The sequence below is a fragment of the Podarcis gaigeae genome, assembly GCF_964106915.1.
Source record: "Podarcis gaigeae genome assembly, chromosome: 7".
Lineage (NCBI taxonomy): Eukaryota > Metazoa > Chordata > Lepidosauria > Squamata > Lacertidae > Podarcis > Podarcis gaigeae.
This window is the reverse complement of record NC_139683.1, coordinates 16282317-16300675: the sequence shown is the minus strand read 5'-3', so window position 1 is coordinate 16300675 and position 18359 is coordinate 16282317. Positions and strand designations below refer to the sequence as shown.

At 45.0% G+C, this 18359-nt stretch overlaps 1 protein-coding gene across 5 annotated transcripts in view; it reads right to left on the bottom strand.

Annotated features, from left to right (window-relative positions):
• Positions 1-16633, bottom strand: part of SAMD12 (sterile alpha motif domain containing 12) — a 212245-nt gene extending 195612 nt beyond the window's left edge. The window contains exon 1 of one of the 5 annotated variants that reach the window (XR_014566801.1): positions 16417-16633. Coding sequence is in view for 1 of the 5 variants with exons in the window: in XM_083749493.1 (XP_083605619.1) it covers positions 16417-16429 (13 nt within the window). In the remaining 4 variants the exon portion in view is untranslated. The remainder of the gene's footprint in view (positions 1-16416) is intronic. The other 4 variants (XR_014566802.1, XR_014566803.1, XR_014566804.1 and 1 more) reach the window with 4 other exon arrangements.
• Positions 16634-18359: the final 1726 nt, after the last annotated feature.

Sequence of the window (18359 nt, the reverse complement as noted above, 5' to 3'; positions counted from 1 at the left end):
GTCAGGGGTCCCTTTACCTTTACCTTATACTAATAGCAATACAGTGGTACCTTGGTTCTCAAACGCCTTGGTACTCAAACAACTCGGAACCCAAACACTGCAAACCCGGAAGTAAGTGTTTTGGTTTGCGAACTTTTTTTGGAAGCCGAACATGCTCCGTTTTGAGTGCCATACTTCCATTTTGAGTGTTACACTGAGGTCTGCCTGTTTTTGCTATTTATTTTGCGTTTTTGTTTTTGCGGCTTCTTTGTTTTGTTTTTGTGACTGTATGGAACCCATTTCAGCTACTGATTGATTGATTGATTGATGGATGGATGGATGGATGGATGGATTGTGTGACAGCAGTACATTGTTTACTGCTTTCATTTTATGGATCAATGGTCTCATTAGATAGTAAAATTGATGTTAAATTGCTGTTTTAGGGGTTGTTTTTAAAAGCTTGGAATGGATTAATCCATTTTGCATTACTTTCTATGGGAAAGCACACCTTGGTTTTGGAACACTTTGGTTTTGGAACCAGCTTCCGGAATGGGTTGTTTGAGAACCAAGGTGCCACTGTATCTTGAACTTGGCCCAAGAGCAGATCAGCAACCTGTGCAGATCTCCGAACACAGGAGTTGTATGCTGACAAGACTATGCAACTTATTGCGAGGGAGAACAAGGCAGGTCACACTTTACACTCAACACAAGCTGACTCTACACACGTACACCTATTGAGTACAGTGGTACCTCGGGTTAAGTACTTAATTCGTTCTGGAGGTCCATTCTTAACTTGAAACTGTTCTTAACCTGAAGCACCACTTTAGCTAATGGGGCCTCCTGCTGCTGCCGTGTTGCCGTTGTGCGATTTCTGTTCTCAACCTGAAGCAAAGTTCTTAACCCGAGGTACTATTTCTGGGTTAGCGGAGTCTGTAACCTGAAGCGTCTGTAACCTGAAGCGTCTGTAATCCGAGGTACCACTGTGGACCATGCAGTCTAATGTTACACACGAATGGCTGTACAGGTGTCCTGTTCAACTAGTTGTATTGCACAGATTGTACACTTGTTGAATATGACATGTGAGACCCGTAAAGCATTTGCTGTTGCTCTGCCTTAACCCTGTTTCTTCATCCTTTAGACATTTACAGGATTTACAGCATGTATTGCGAACGCATGTATTTCTTGACATAAGCCAATTAGATGTGGTGTCATTAGACGACAACAGATCCAGCAGGAGGATTTCTTCTGTACAATCTGAGTAATGTTATTCATAGTCTACAAATTGAAAAGTTATGATACAGCTAACTTCTTTATTCAGGGTAACAAGGGGGAAGAAAATCTTACATAGCAATGACACTCTATAGCAGAATGGATTAACCAGGAAAGAACTCTTTTAAAGCCTGCACAGAGTCAAATGAGCTGCACTCTCAGCCTGCACTTTCGTAGGATTATTCTATTAACCAAATTTATTTATCCAGTTCCGTACACTAAGCCCTTTTCAAATGACAGATCTCGGTTTCTTAAACAATTACATGGTGGGGGGCGGGGCGGAGCGGAGAACAGCTTCTGCACCGAGTTAAAATTGATTGGAATTCAAATCAGTCCACATTATCCAATGTGAGATGTATTCTAAAGACTCCTATAAATGACTAAAGGTTGAAAATCCTTGAGTGAAATCTTTGAAATATATATATATAAAGACCTCACCCACATTCCAGCCTGGCAAAAGAATTTGAGGAGGGGGTGGAGCAGGGGTGGAGGAAGGGGGATGGAGGTGGGCCGCCTCAGGTGTCACCACTGAGGGGGGGTGACAAAATGGCGGGCGGCACTCACCATGGGGCCTGCAGCACGCCCGAGCCATGCGTCTCTCCTGGGATTGACGCGGTGGCTTGGGCGCCGGCAGGCTCCAGGCTGCCCCAAACGGTCCATCCACTGCCTCCCCCTCAGCTGCAGGGTGGCTGAGTGGGAGGAGTCAGGCAGACTCCTTGGAGGCCCCACGGGGCTTCCTGCCCCAACTCGCCCCACCCCTGGGCGCAGGGCACACATGCCACCCCAGGCGCCCGATCAGCTTGCTCCGCCGCTGAGGTGGAGGAGAGTCGGTGAAGGATCTGACCTTGGAAGAGAGAGGATGTATTATTATTATTATTATTAATAATAATAATAATAATTTATTATTGATACCCCGCCCATCTGGTTGGGTTTCCACAGCCACTCTGGGCGGCTTCCAACAGAACACTAAAATACAATAACCTTTTAACATTAAAAGGTTCCCTAAACAGGGTCGCCTTCAGTTGTCTTTTAAAAGTAAAATACAGTGGTACCTTGGATTAACAACTTAATTCGTTCTGGAGGTCTGTTCTTAACCTGAAACTGTTCTTAACCTGAAGCACCACTTTAGCTAATGGGGCCTCCTGCTGCCGCTGTGCTGCCGCCACATGATTTCTGTTCTCGTCCTGAAGCAAAGTTCTTAACCTGAGGTACTATTTCTGGGTTAGCGGAGTCTGTAACCTGAAGCGTATGTAACCCGAGGTACCACTGTAGTTGTTTATTGCCTTGATATCTGCTGGGACGACATTCCACAGGGCAGGCGCTACCACTGAGAAGGCCCTCTGCCTGGTTCCCTGTAACCTCACTTCTCGCAGCGAGGGAACCGCCAGAAGGCCCTCGGCGCTGGACCTCAGTGTCTGGGCTGGATGATAGGGGATGGAGATGCTCCTTCAGGTATACAGGACCGAGGCCGTTTTGGGATTTAAAGGTCAGCACCAACACTTTGAATGGTGCTCGGAAACGTACTGGGTCGGTAGAGTCCCAAGGACTAAGCAGAGAGGCCTGGGGAGTGCAATTGCCCCCGTGGGCCTGAGGTTTTCCCACCCACTACGTGCACACTCACAAAAAAAAGAGTAAAAGGATATCCCCTCAAGGAGTCCATACATTGCAAAACAGAAGCAATGTTTTTGCACAGAAAGGCACCAGAATGCAGGGGCAGCCTCCCTAGATTGTAGGGGGTATTTTGGAACATGCCCGCTGCTGCTTCCTTCCTATCATTCCAAGCTTCCTATCATTCGGGTTACATATGCTTCAGGTTACAGACGCTTCAGGTTACAGACACCTCTAACCCAGAAATAGTACCTCGGGTTAAGAACTTTGCTTCAGGATGAGAACAGAAATCATGCTCCGGCGGCATGGCGGCAGCAGGAGGCCCCATTAGCTAAAGTGGTACCTCAGGTTAAAAACAGTTTCAGGTTAAGAACGGACCTTCGGAACGAATTAAGTATTTAACCCGAGATACCACTGTATTCTTTTTGTTTTGTTTTGTTTTTTATTAAAGATTTTCTTGTTTTACAGAAGTATGTGTAATGTCTCTTGTATTTTTTCCATGTAACATTTTTACAAATCAGTTTCATTTGTTGAGACATTAGGAAGAAAAGGGGTGGAGGGGGAAAGATGGGAGGGGGGGGTAGCAATGTTTCTATTTTGCTTAATGTATGTAGGATTTGGTGTCAGCGTTACTCGTGCTGGTTCTCTGCTGTTCACTTGTGTTCCTTTGGTGGTGAGAGAGGTTGGGGTTGGCCTAGGGTGTGGTTGCTTGTTTGTGATTGGCTGTGGTGATCTTTGTTTTCGTGTGTGAGTGGGGCGGGTGGCTGTTTTGGATCAGGTTAGCCATATTGATTTATATGCTGTTGGTGGATTATTGTCATTGTTTTGTTGGGCTGTGTATGTGATAAAGGCGTCTTCTTTTGTTTGTCCCCGTGTCAGTTTCAATTTATTGGTTAATTTTTCTAGCAGGGCTGTTTCCCATACTATTTGGTACTATTGGTCCATGCTTACTCCTGACAGGTCTCTCCAGTGTCTGGTTATGGTATTTCTGGCTGCTGAAAGTAGGTGGGTTATGAGTGCTTTGTGGTGTAAATGGGAATTGTTGTCTTGGAAGATGTTTAGTAGGGCCAATTCTGGGGTGATGTCTAATACTTGCTTAGTTATTTTACATATTTCTTGTATGGCTGTTGTCCAGAATAGTTGGATTTTATGTGCCTGGCTGTCGTTACCCTCCTCCAAATGAAGCCTCCCAATATGTGGAATTGGATTAATATTCTTTTATAGCAGATAGCCAGCCTTAAGCCACACGCGGACACCCCTGGAGGATTCCCTGCCTGAGAGAAAAGCCTACGAAGGCATTCTCTGCAGGCCTCCAGGGTGCGCGCTGTGACCTCGGAGGACAACCAAAAATAGAGATTTCCAAACCAAGCTAATTGGTCAGTCAAGCAGGGGGCAGATGGATCTGCAACAGCCGCAGGTGACATTAAACTCCTGCATTTCCAAAAGTCACTAGCCAAGCAATTCGCAATTTCCCCAGAGGGACGAAGGTTATACAGTAATTTAAATCGAGCCGGGGTGTTTGTCACATCCCTAATAAAAGAAGAATTGATACAAATGATCCTTCCAGTTATATCCTAGATATATAATTGAAAGTCTGGGAGGGTTGGGGGGAACTATTCAGTGGAAAACAACTCAGGTTTTAAATCAATGTTAGCCAGATTTGGGGCCGCCTGATCCAAAGTGGAGCTGAAATACTTGCATTTAAGCGGATTACTCCTATTGAAATCAATAGGGCTAAATCAACCCTAATCCAAATAATTCAATTTAAAACTATTGTAGAGCAAACTGTATGTGTGTCCAATATTTTTGAAGAATTCTTCCCCCGCTTTCTTCTGCTGGCACTGGGAAAAATGAAGATGCAACAGACTCCATCTTCCCCCATAATCTCTCTGCTTACAAGCGTGAGAAGAATTCTGTGTCCCTTTTTCTTGCTTGTCCACCAGAGGCAAGAACTCCCTAGATCAGAAGATCAGCAACTGGAAGCCTAAGAGCCAAATCTGCTCTTACCCCACTTGCCAACTCAGAGGCAAGACGGAACATGAGGAAAGAGTGGCCACTGTAGCCATCCCATTTTCTGCCCAGTATACTTTGGGATGCGGGTGGCGCTGTGGGTTAAACCAGAGAGCCTAGGGCTTGCCGATCAGAAGGTCGGCGGTTCGAATCCCTGTGATGGGGTGAGCTCCCATTGCTCAGTCCCTGCTCCTGCCAACCTAGCAGTTCGAAAGCACCTCAAAGTGCAAGTAGATAAATAGGCCAATCGATGTCAAAGGACACCAGACATTCGCAGTCATAGAGTCGGTTTGGCCACCCCTCATTCTACATCCTGCGGGATATAGGACTTAATCTGAATTATTGGAGGTAACGGAGAGAGGAAGTGGCTGGGTTTTACCATAAGAAGAGCTCTGATGGATCAAGTCCATGCAGTCCAGCACCATGGTCTCACAGGGGCCAAACTACAGAAAGCCAGCAAGCAGATCCTGAACATGGCAGCACCTTTTCCAGCTGTGATTCCCAGCAAATGGTATTCAAGGACATACTGCCTCCATTAGGCAGGGAGAACAATGCCCACCGATTTCCGTGCGTCTACTCTGAGTAAAACTTGGCTGGATACAACCCAATGCGCTGGGTTAAATGACAGAATGTGGGAAACTACTGAACCAGGCAACCATGATTGGTTTCCTTGTGTTTGTCCACACTGGTACTGTATCCCACTTTTTTTGGTAGGGACGCGGGTGGCGCTGTGTTCTAAACCACTGAGCCTCTTGGGCTTGCTGATCAGAAGGTCGGCGGTTCGAATCTCTGCGACGGAGTGAGCTCCTGTTGCTCTGTCCCAGCTGCTGCCAACCTAGCAGTTTGAAAGCACATCAAAGTGCAAGTAGATAAATACGGTAGGTACCGCTCCGGCGGGAAGGTAAACGGCGTTTCCATACGCTCTGGTTTCCGTCACGGTGACCCGTTGCACCAGAAGGGGTTTAGTCGTGCTAGCCACATGACCTGGAAAGATGTCTGTGGACAAACGCCGGCTCCCTCGGCCTGAAAGTGAGATGAGCGCCACAACCCCATAGTCACCTTTGACTGGACTTAACCGTCCAGGGTTCCTTTACCTTTCCCTTACTCATAAAACCCCAAAACGGTGTATACAAGGTCCCATCCAAACTCTGACCAGACACAGACAAGCTTAGTTTCAGCTAAGGACTAGGGAACCTAGGTCCCTCTCCACATGTTGCTGGATTTCCAACTCCCACCAGCCCCAGCCAGCATGGCCAATGGTCAAGGATGATAGGAACTGTCGTTCAACAACATCAATAGGGCCACAGGTTCCCCAACTCTGAACCAGGTGGTGGCCTCAGGTGCCTTCAGACCATGCACTGTACCGGTGTCCTATCTATTTGCCCCCCAATCACTTTGTCTTGCCTGTGCTGTGCTGTGCCTCTCACCCTGTCCTAGCCACTGTGATCCATGCGATGGTCACCTCCTGGCTTGACTATTGTAACTCACTCTACGTGGGGCTGCCCTTGAGCCTGACCCAGAAACTCCAGCAGGTGCGGAATGCCGTGGCAAGACTCCTTATGGGGTCCTCACTGTGGGATCACATTCACCCAGTGCTATACCAGCTGCACTGCCTCTCGGTGGTGTGCAGGATCAGGTTTAAGGGGCTGGTTTTAACCTTTAAAGCCCTATACGGCCTAGGACCCTCGTACCTACGGGACAGCCTCTCCTGGTATGTCCCACAGAGGACCTTACGGTCTTTAAATAAAAACATCTTGGAGCCCGGGCCACAGGGAGGTTAGACTGGCCTCGACCAGAACTAGGGCTTTTTCAGCCGTGGCCCTGATCTGGTGGGATGCTCTGTCACAAGAGACTAGGGCCCTGTGGGATTTGACATCTTTCTGCAGGGCCTGCAAGATGGAGCTGTTCCACCAGGCCTTTGGCCAAGGCACAGTCTAACCCCCTTTTTCCTTCTGTAATCTTCATAGAACTCTAATCCGATGGTTGCCATTAATTTGATTCTGAATTGATTCTAGAATGTATTTTAATTAATTGACTGTGCGATTTTATGTACACTGTGCTATTTTTACCTGTTTTTTACCTGTTGTTTGGCCGGGGAGGGCGGGATACAAAATAATTATTATTATTATTATTATTATTATTATTATTATTATTATTACTACTACTTGCAGTTTTATCTCCTGCAAGCTCTGCCATTGTAGTTGAGCTTCATTCCACTGAGACTGGTATCTCCAAGACCCTGAACTTCCTGCCTGCAATAATTCAGAACTGACAAGATGATAACAAAACTCCATGGAGTTACTTTCACTAGATACCCTACAGATCATTTGATTATTTATTATTATTCCAAACTGCCCTATATCTAGTTTAGATCCACAGGCAGGTCTACAAATACTGTTTCACAGTTTCCTTGAGAACGTGCTTATCCAAATTTGTTTATCACCGCAAACCTTCCGCTATGCAGCAGAGAAAATATAATTGCAAACATTTTAACAAAGATTATTTTTTTTAAAAAAAAGCTTTCTGCTATTGGTTCTGACCTATTTCTTTCACTTTGACTGGAAGGAAGGAAGCAGTTAAAGGAACACTGTTGAAACTCCAAGCTCTATAAATAGAGTTTCCTTGGCAGCTGTCTCAATGGGCTCATATTTAAAGACGGCCTGTATACTTCTTCTTAACCGCCTCCCAAATTATCCTTGTTAGAATGTAAAATAAGAAACGCAAACACCTTACACCACACTAAGTCAAGACAATGTTGCTCCTATAACCATGAGAGATGGACAGCCTTGACCTCTTACTGTGCTGGCAGCAATCAGTATATCATCCCCATATTGTTCAAGTGCAGTACATATTGTGAAATCCAGAGTTTCCCAACCTGTTAACACTTAGGGCACCACGTTTTCCTGCTTCCTTAAAGTTAGAGGCACAGTTCACCTGACAAACACACTGTAAGTAGCCTCCTAGCAGCTGCAAGATAGCCCAGCTAAAACTGCTCTCAGCATCCCGCTCGCCTGTTCATCCAGGAATGGTGATGCTCCTAGAAGGTCTCTCCTCCTCCCGGAGGGGAGGGGTTGTGAGTCGGAGCAGCTTCCCACAGCGGCAGGGAGGTGTACTCGGCTCCCTGCTCCTGATTGCTTCTGCTGCCGTGGCCAAGCCTTCCAGCTGACCAATAGGGCCAGCTGGTGGGCGGAGCTAACCGCATTTAAACAGCTGTGGCAGCACTCAGTTCGCAGTCAGGTTCCTGCTTTCATCGGATCTCCTGCCCTCCCTCCCTTTTAGGTCAGCTTCCTTTGCGTATTGACCTTGCTATGGACTTTGGTTAGTTGCCTTGGTTGCCCAAGGGCCCTGGTAGGACATTTTTATCCATTTGGCAAATTGGCACCAGCCTCTTGGTTTCTTCGCCTACCTTGTAGCAATTTGTCACAACTTTCTGGAATTGGCGGTTAGGCATTGGAATATGTGTGCTGTGTTGGAGGATTGGGTATGCACCATCATCTACCCCTCCTCTTTTGGGTATTCCATTAAAGGAATCTGGCGGTCGTGGATCCTGTCCAATGCCCTGCTGGTGGCTGGGGCCATGTTATGACCCCTGGTGACGTCATGGGGGAGCTTCCAGTTGTATTTGCATCAACAAGCTCCTCCCACTGGTTGTTAACCCTGATATGACTCCCTGCTGAGCGGGGTGGAGTCATGTATTCGTGTTTCATCCAATGCCTAAGCCAATACTACTCACATGCTGTAACCAATAAAAGTCGTGGCCTAATTTTGCCCATTAACCTAAAATAATGTGTCTTGGTATCTTATTTATAATCCTATGCAGGTGGTGGGTCCTTGACTCACAAGTCCTCCTTCTCCCAGTGCATATGAACTCTCCTATGAGCAGCACTGAAGAATCCTGGTCCATTGGCGAACCTGTGGCCCTACAGGTGCTGGGGGACTACAACTCCCATCAGCCATGGCCAACAGTTAGGCATTACGGGACCTGGAATCCAAAAATTCCTCTATTAAGGCCACAGGTTCCCCAGCCCCACACTTCAGTCTTCTGGGTTTAATGCAGGGAAGTGGTAGCAGAGGTGGATTTAGCCCAGCTTCTGGAAGGAGGTGGTAGGACTCTAGGACGTTGCCAGAGCCTCATACCTCCTTCCCAAAGCCTTGCACCTCCCTTACCCAGCTTTGGGAAGGCACAGTGAGTGCTGGAGGTGGTGTCCAATGTTGGCTTTGCACAGGGTGCCATATTACCAAGGTCCCCCCCTGTTGGTTGCAAGGGAAAATAGAAGTTTGGCTAGGAATACTTGGGGACCCCTGTGCATCTTGCTCCCAAAGGCATAGAACATTCAAGGGACCCAGCTTGGTGGCTTGATCTTAAGAGATACGCTTCCACACTTCTCAGTCTGAGAAGTACTACATGCCTAGAAGGTACATTTTATCATATGTGGTGGGATTGCAAAAAGGCAAAAGCTTATTGGGAAATGATATATAATGAGTTGAAGAAAATGTTGAAAATAACTTTTGCAAAAAACAACAACCTGAAGCCTTTCTACTAGGTATCTTAGGCCAAGATATACCAAAAGAAAAGACGACTCTATTTATGTATGCCACCATGGCTGCGAGAATATTGATTGCACAAAACTGGAAGACTGGAGAAACGCCAACTAAAGAACAATGGCAAGAGAAGTTGATGAACTATGCAGAACTGGCAAAAATGACAGACAATGAGAAAAAGACAACAGTGACTTTGAAAAAGAATGGGAACCATTTCTATTATATTTGCAAAAACAAAGGAAGTCTATAGACTTGATGGCAGGATTTAAATAAACATTCACATCATTAGTATTAGAAAATGTGTAGAATATAGAGAAATAATATGGTGCACTTATTTTCATCTTTATGTTTTTAGATTAGACGTTATTGTATAAATATGTTATTAGCACTTTTTCTTTTAGGAGGTAGCAAGGTGGGTGAAAGGAGAAACAAACTAGAAGCGGAAGTTTGGGGAGGGCTAGGAGGGGAGGGAGGAAGGAATGAATGAATACCGTAGATTCCGGCGTATTAGGCAACTGGGCGTATTAGACGGGGGTCGTCTTATAAGCCCAGTCTTATACTCTGGGCAGCAGCAGTGGGTGGGCTCCACACCAGGAGAAAGCCATACCTGGCGTATAAGATGACCCCCAACTTTTTAACCTCTTTTCCGGGGTTAAAAAGTCGTCTTATACACCGGAATCTACAGTAGTAAATGTTATGGATATGAGATGTATGTAATGAATGAAAAAGAAAACTGAATAAAATTTTTAAAAGAGAGCGAGAGAAGTACTATATGCCTCAAACGTTCTGCTTCCCAACTGCAAGGCCCTCTTTCAGTCTTCCCCACCCTAGTGCCCTCCAGATGTGTTAAGCTACAACTCCTTGGTTATTGGCTATGCTTCCTAGGGCTGATGGGATCTGAAGTCAAAAACAGCTGGAGGGCACCAGGCTTTGGAGGTTTGCCCAACCTGAATGCCAAGGGTGGTTCTTTTTCATGAAGCTTGAAATATTTCCTGTTGCTATTTGGAGCAGACAGTTTAAGAAACCAGAATGCACAGTTCAAGAATACACACAACAAGGTGCAGCCCCTGGATTAAACTCGCTCTTCCTTGAGCAGAAAGAATGGGGAAGTAGCCAAAGAAAACAGAGAACAGAGAAGCTAAAATGCAAATATTTCTATGCCCACAATCACAAATTCACTGTCTTGTCCACAAAGGTGTGTTTGTGCCTGAATGGACTGCAGATTAATTGGTTGTTTAAATGTGTGAATCCAACCCCACTAGACAACAATTTCTTATCAGCTCAACCAACAATAATTTCCTAAAGAATTCAACAACAAAGCATCAAGTATTGGCCCAATTAGGACAATCAATAAACCAGCCAAGATATTTACAAGCATTTGGGCATGCACTCAGCCTGTTAGTCCTCCTGTCACACAAGCTGAAAACAAACCAATATGTCTTTCATTAGCCATTGTTTCCCACTCTAGCCAAACTAGAAAAAAATGCTGTCACTGACACCAACCTCAGAGCAAGTCATGATATTAAGCCAGCTTCAAGCCATGGGTCACCATGCTGGCTTGTTCTTAAGATGGAAACAATCTTTTCCCACCTTGAAATGGTGATTGCCATACGTCTGAATTTTCTCACTGCGGTCGGCAGCAGTGTCCGGTTGGAAATCGGGAAAATGTCCAGGAAACTCTGGATGTATGGCAGGCTATATTGGCAGTGCCATTTTTTGGCCGTTTCCCCATAAAAATAGCTGAACATTTTCACTGTTTGAAATATGCTAAGCCTACATTAAGGCTTCCTTTTCACTCATGGGAAGAGAGATGCCAAACTGCTAAGAGCACGGACAATCCAAGGCACATTCATCTCCATTTAAAAAGAATATACTTATTTGTCCCATTGAACTAAATTGGGCTTAGTTCTAAACAGGCATGCAGGAGATACACATACATGTGGATTAGCCCCATGCTTCAATTGAAAATGTAATTTACTGCCATGTACAAGTTAAGATTTTTCTTTTCACAAGGCCTTTTGGTTGACTTAAGTTTATTTCTCTTGTTTTAGTTTACTCCTTTTTAAAGCTGTGTGATTTGCTGGTTGTTTTCTTTTTTTAAAAAAGTACTGTTCTTAACTTGGAATTGAGTTCTATCTCGACGGTCTCATGTGTAACTGAGAGGTAAGGTAAAAAATTTAAACAAATAAATCCCAGTCTACAGAAATTAGAGCAGACAAACTCGGCCCTCCAGATGTTTTGGGACTACAATTCCCATCATCCCTGACCACTGGTCCTGTTAGCTAGGGATCATGGGAGTTGTTGTCCCAAAACATCTGGAGGGCCAAGTTTGCCTATGCCTGAATTGGAGTATTTATTGTCTCATTGGAATGAGTCCAGGACAGTGTAATCCTGTTTATGTAATCCCATTTATGTTTACTCAGAGTAAATCCCATTGCATTCAGTAAGGCTTACTCCCAGGTAAGTACGCAGCCCTAACTAGGTTTGAAATAAAAACTGCACTTTCTTTTTTTCCTAATGACAATTCCCACAACAGAAGAGATAAGCCACTCCTTTGAAGTTAAAAGCGACCGGTCTCTTCAGCAGTGGAAATATGCCTATCCCATCATATATGTCCCTTCTATGGAACCATACCAATGGGACCACCAAAGTGGTGGAACAAGCTCACTGGAGGTGTATCCAATTTGGTTTTACAGAGAGAGAAAAGACATAAAGCCTACCATTTTAGACTGGCTTTTAAAAAGCATTTATTTTCTAAAAACAACTTAGAACTAGTTCACTTTTTTTTACACATTCATATGTTTTTATGTATCTTTTGCAGAATACTGCTCTTCTTGTCTTTTTTCTTTTTTTGCCCACCTTCAATTTTAATTCTATGGCTTATGTTCACAGGCTGGGATTCTACAGTTCAGCATGTCCAAAGGGCCTTGGGGCTTGTATTTTTCAAACAGTGCCCCTTGTTGCTTTTGAAACCGAGGAGACTTTGAAAATAAGATTGCCAAGATTTACAAAACCTCACGGGTAAACCATTAGGGGTACCTAAGGTATTTGTTTGAGTCTCAGTGACAACATTTTTAAAAATGTTTTAAACTGAATGTATCATTTTGCACTTTTATATTGTTTGTGTAAGAGGTGTAGAACTCAATAAATTTTTAAAAATCAAAATGTGATAAAAAAAATTAAAGAGTTTGCCACTGTTGGCATGAGAAAGATAGGCTCCTTCATTTTCTGTTCCTTCCAGAGAAGAGAGCTATGCTAAAATTTGAGTCTCCAAAATGTCATTTAATATTTCAGGATTAGCGGCAGGGGGAGAGAGATAAAGAGAGCTGACAGAAACAGAGAGAGAAAAGAACGAAGGTGATTTCTACATAAAATGATGAAGGTGGCAGAAAAAGGGAAGAATTAAAATAACCTGATAACCATTCAAAATTAATATTAATGATTATCGTTGTTTTGTTTCAGTTCATATATTCTCATGGACAGCAACATGTACCGTATTTTTCGCTCTATAAGACGCACCAGACCACAAGACGCACCTAGTTTTTGGAGGAGGAAAAGAAGAGAAAAAATATTCTGGATCTCAGAAGCCAGAACAGCAAGAGGGATCGCTGCGCAGGGAAAGCAGCAATCCCTCTTGCTGTTCTGGCTTCTGTGATAGCTGCGCAGCCTGCATTCACTCCATAAGACGCACACACATTTCCCCTTACTTTTTAGGAGGGAAAAAGTGAGTCTTATAGAGCAAAAAATACGGTAGCTTTGTAAAAGGACTCACTAAAAAGGTAGTCAAATGCAAAAGATGAGACTCCTGCACCTTTTATCATTCTTATTTTTTATTACTCCTGCACCTTTAATAGAGATGTAGAATAAGGAATTTTAGCATATTATTATTATTATTATTATTATTTCAATTTATATATCACCCTTTATCAAAAGATCTCAGGGACGTATAAAACATTTGAAACGCATTACAAAACACCAATGCTAAAACATAGTAGGAAGCATACCAACAGACAGCCTAATATCATCATCATAACTAAACTCTCCCCACAAAAATGTGGCTTGCTCAACTATTAAAGGTGCAGGAGATGCCGCTCCACCACCAACAGGGTCAAAACTTTCTATGCTAAGGCCTATACTATAAGGTTGCGTACTTTATTACTAGAGTATTGGTTGTTCGTTCATTTCTGGGCCAATTCAGAAAGGAATTGTATTTAAAGCCCTAAATGCCTTAGGGCCAAAATTATCAGGGAGACCTTCTGGAGGGCTAAAATTCAGCAGAGGGGACCCTCTTAGTCGTTCCTTCACCCTCAGAAGCTTAGGGATGATGGTGGTGGCCCAACAGAGGGCATTATCTGGGGCAGCCCCTAAGCTATGGGATCCCTCTCCACAAAGGTGCATCTAGCACCTTCGGTTTACAGCATGGGTAGGCAAACTAAGGCCCGGGGGCCGGATCCGGCCCAATCGCCTTCTAAATTCACCCCGCGAACGGTCTGGGAATCAGCGTGTTTTTACATGAGTAGAATGTGTCCTTTTATTTAAAATGCATCTCGGGGTTATTTGTGGGGCCTGCCTGGTATTTTTACATCTCTGGGTTATTTGTGGGGCATAGGAATTCATTCTCCACCCCCCCCAAACAAAAAAATATAGTCCAGCCCCCCACAAGGTCTGAGGGACAGTGGACCGGCCCCTGCTGAACAAGTTTGCTGACCCCGGTTTACAGCTTTGGTTATACGCTGAAGATGCAACACTTCACCCTTGCATTTGCAGCTTGAGATATACCGTGAGATACAATCAATCGTTTTATTTGTATGTTGCCTTTCCAAAGTTAAAACTATGCTCAAGGTGGCCTACAATGTATATAAAAAAACCATAACTACAAACATAAAAGCAGTTGTAAATAATAAACAAAACTTCAAAAATTACACAACCAAACTGAACAACTTCCACATGAATCCAAAACAAAGATACAAAAAATGAGTATCAACAGCAACTGTACCCCCCCCCCAACAAAACCCCCTCAACAATGCCCCAACCCAAGGTGAATAAATGAGCTGTTAGCATGCATGTTTGCATGCATATTTGAAAGCACCTCAAAATGTGCATTCCATGCAAAACAACATGGTGCTGAATAGACGGGGTCCTTATTCAGAGGTGCATTTATGTCCATAGTTTGCCATCCTAAGTAATTTATGCATACAAGATGCAGATCTCCTACACAGGATCAGGGCAACTGAATGCAGATGTTGCTGAACATCCTAGAACTCCCACCAGCCCCAGCAAGGATGGCCAGCGGACAGGCATAATGGGGAGATGCAGGTCCACAACATCTGGCAGAGTCAGTGTTTCCCCACGACGGAGAACTGCTTTGAGCAACTTTTCAGAAAATATCATAAGCTGACGATGGTATACTTGAGATACCTTGTGTGAACTGTTCCTGATGCTGAATTTTACATTGTTGTGACCTGCCCTGCAACCTCATGGTGAAGGCAGGTATTATTATTATTATTATTATTATTATTATTATTATTATTATTATTATGTAGGCCCCGATTCACACAGGGCACCTACAAGGCCCACTGGCAGTAATGCAGAATTCACCCAACACCCTAGAATAATATTTCTGTGAATTAATGGCAGGCAAGTTGTCTTCCTGTCTGCTTGCTCACGATCATAGGGTTTTTTCACAGAACAGGGGTGCCAACAAGAATATAATTTGGGGGCAGGTAAGCCCCATCCCACATAATCAATCACAATATGTGGCACTTGCACACAACATTTGAATGGCAATGCCCATCAACTTTTGGGCGGGCAGCCCCCTCAAATGTTTTACTGGGGGAGCCAAAGGGACCTTGGCCCCTAGGAGTTGGTTCCCATGTCACCAAACAACCACCAATAATTTTTTGAGACCCCCCCCCCGGGCCCTCGTTTGAAAAACCATAGCTCGAACCTACTTCACAGGTTTCAAACCCTCTTCCTGAAAACTCCCTTCTGTGTTTGACATTACAGAAAGGAGTTGTCTAACTTCCAAGGCCCCGTGAACAAATTGCTGTTTAGGTGCAGCTCATCTGATGCAGCTGTGCGGAAATCCTGGGCCTTTTCGGATCCCTAAAACCAAACGGGCCCTCTGCTATTGGCGCTATTTAATTGCCGCATATCCCCAAATCAGCCGCAAAACCTGAACCTTAGCGTCTTTTTAAGGCTCAAGAGCTTACACAGAGCCCAACTTTGTGAAGCTGGATAATGGGAATATGATTTGTAAGAGTACTTGTAGATGTTGAAAAGCGCCACACTTGTCATGTATTTTTTTTCTTTTAAGTGGTATCGAAGGACATCAGAAAACCATTGGTGTGAGGGCAGAGGGGCAGCTACAGAGATACAGGGCTTCAACTAATGCAATTAATTTATTATTATATTATTATTATTATTATGGGGGGAGCATGCAGCAGGACAGAGGGGGTTTTCTATCAGAAACTACATTTTTTACAGCAAGGCTGCTGTTTCTGATAGAAACTCCCCTCTATCCTGTGCTGCATGCTCCCCCAAAATAATAATAATAATAATTAATAATAATAATAATAATAATAGCTTTCAGAGAGGGGGCGGGCAAGGATGGGGGAAGGGAAGCAGCGGTGCGTCTCCGACCAGGTGGGCTGCTTCCACTGGCAACCCTTCCTGGCATGCATGAGAAGCGGCAGCTGCGGCGTTGACCCTTTTTTCGGGCACATGATGACCCACCCCCTTCCGCTTGCAAAAAGCGCCCATTCCTGTGCCCAGCCCATCGCGAGCATTTTTGCAAAGGTGGGCTCCTTCCCCCGCCCCTCTCCACCTGAAGGATGCCTTCCCACCCCCACCCCCGCTTCCTAGCCCAGCTCCTGGGGCTTCGCCTTCTCCAGGTGAGCGCCAAGGAAAAGAAATGGAGGTGGGCGCAAGGAAGGCGGTGCATCAGGAAGCAGGAGCGGCCGCCCCTGGCTTTGCAAAAGGGAAAGGCAGGGGGACTGCAACCCTTACCTTCCACAGCCATTCTCTCAGAGCTTGCTTAGGGCATGCATAGTTCGCCTGCCAAGGGATGCTGCTTCTGCTTCTCCTTCTCCTCCCCTCTTCCCCACCCCTTCTTCCTCCCTTTCTCTTTTCTTCCCCCTCCACTGTTTTCTCTTTTTTCCTCGTCTGCAACCAAAAGAACAACCTGCAGCAAGAAAGGGTTAGCCCCGTTCCCAGTGCAGGCTGGGAAATGTAGTCTTTTGCCCGCAGGTCGGGCGAGGCCACAAGACCCTCCATCTGCTCGCTGCAAAGGCGGCTTTGCTGCGCATGCAATGCCCAGGGCGCGCGAAGCGAAGAGGGAGCTCCGAGCTTGGAAAGGTCCCGCGACTGCAGCCCATGCCTCCGGGGCTCTGAAAGCTTTTGGGGGGGCAGAAAACTACAAATCCCGGCACGCCGCGCTGCGAGGTTTTTCAGGGCGACCTGGCGTGGGGCTGTTTGATTGAGGACTTCCTCGTCAAATTGGAGGAGGAGACAGGTAGAGGAGGCAAAGCGTGTCGGGCGCAGGAGGGGAAAGGCGGCTAACTAGGGCAAGAAATCTCGCCAGGCTGGAGGAGCATCTGTCGCTTCTGTGTGGCTTCACTGCAGCTGCTAGAATGCAAAACGATTCAAAAAAACCCAACCCCAAAAACCCAACACAGACGCAGGACTCTGTTCCAGCAAATATCATTGGGAGAGGGAATTGTTATTGTTAACAACAATGTCTCCTGGTATATGGAGACAGGCAGACAGGTCGTTTATCCACAGCCAGAGGAGGAAGGAGCGCAGAGGGCAGAAACGCTATGGTGCACCTGTACCTGCAAAACCGGACACCTTCACCTGCCCCACCTGAAATAAAACATGTCTCTGTTGTCTACAGCCCCAGCAGGCACTGTAACTCTCTAACAGTCTGACATCACCTTCCATTGTCTCCCAAGACAGATGGATGCCAATAATAATAATAATAATAATAACACAGTGATACCTCGGGTTAAGTAATTCGTTCCGGAGGTCCGTTCTTAACCTGAAACTGTTCTTAACCTGAAGCACCACTTTAGCTAATGGGGCCTCCTGCTGCGGCTGCGCCACTGGAGCACGATTTCTGTTCTCATCCTGAAGCAAAGTTCTTAACCTGAAGCACTATTTTTGGGTTAGCAGAGTCTGTAACCTAAAGCGTATGTAACCTGAAGCGTATGTACAGTGGTACCTTAGGTTACATACACTTCAGGTTACATACGCTTCAGGTTACAGTGGTACCTTGGGTTACATACGCTTCAGGTTACATACTCCGCTAACTCAGAAATAGTACCTCGGGATAAGAACTTTGCTTCAGGATGAGAACAGAAATCGTGCAGTGGTGGCGCGGCGGCAGCGGGAGGCCCCATTAGCTAAAGTGGTCTTCAGGTTAAGTACAGTTTCAGGTTAAGAACGGACCTCCAGAACGAATTAAGTTCTTAACCCGAGGTACCACTGTAATAATAATAATAATTTGTATACCGCCCTATACCCACAAGTCTCAGGGCAGTTCACAACATAAAAACCCAGTATAAAAACACAAAATATATTTTAAAAATGAAATAATATTAAACATATATTATGTGTTGTTTTACTCTAGCCTTCTGCTAAATTAAATGAATCCCCTTTGTTGCCTCTCAAATATCAAGCTATGTAGAATGTTGTGTTCTTTGCAACAGAGGCTTTTAATTTATTGTGCAGCACTAAATGAGTGAATGGATAACGTGTTGAGTCAAAACAGCCTTCCCCTTTCACACCCACCCACCTCTCAAAGTAGCCCTGCAGAATTCTAACCAGGAAAATGTAGAAATCTTCTAGTGTGTATTTTATAAGACTGTCAGAATGATTTGTTTTTATTTATTTGCTTTTTACACTGCTTTTCGCTAGACGTCTCAAAGTGGCTTGCAGAAGGTGGGAAAAGA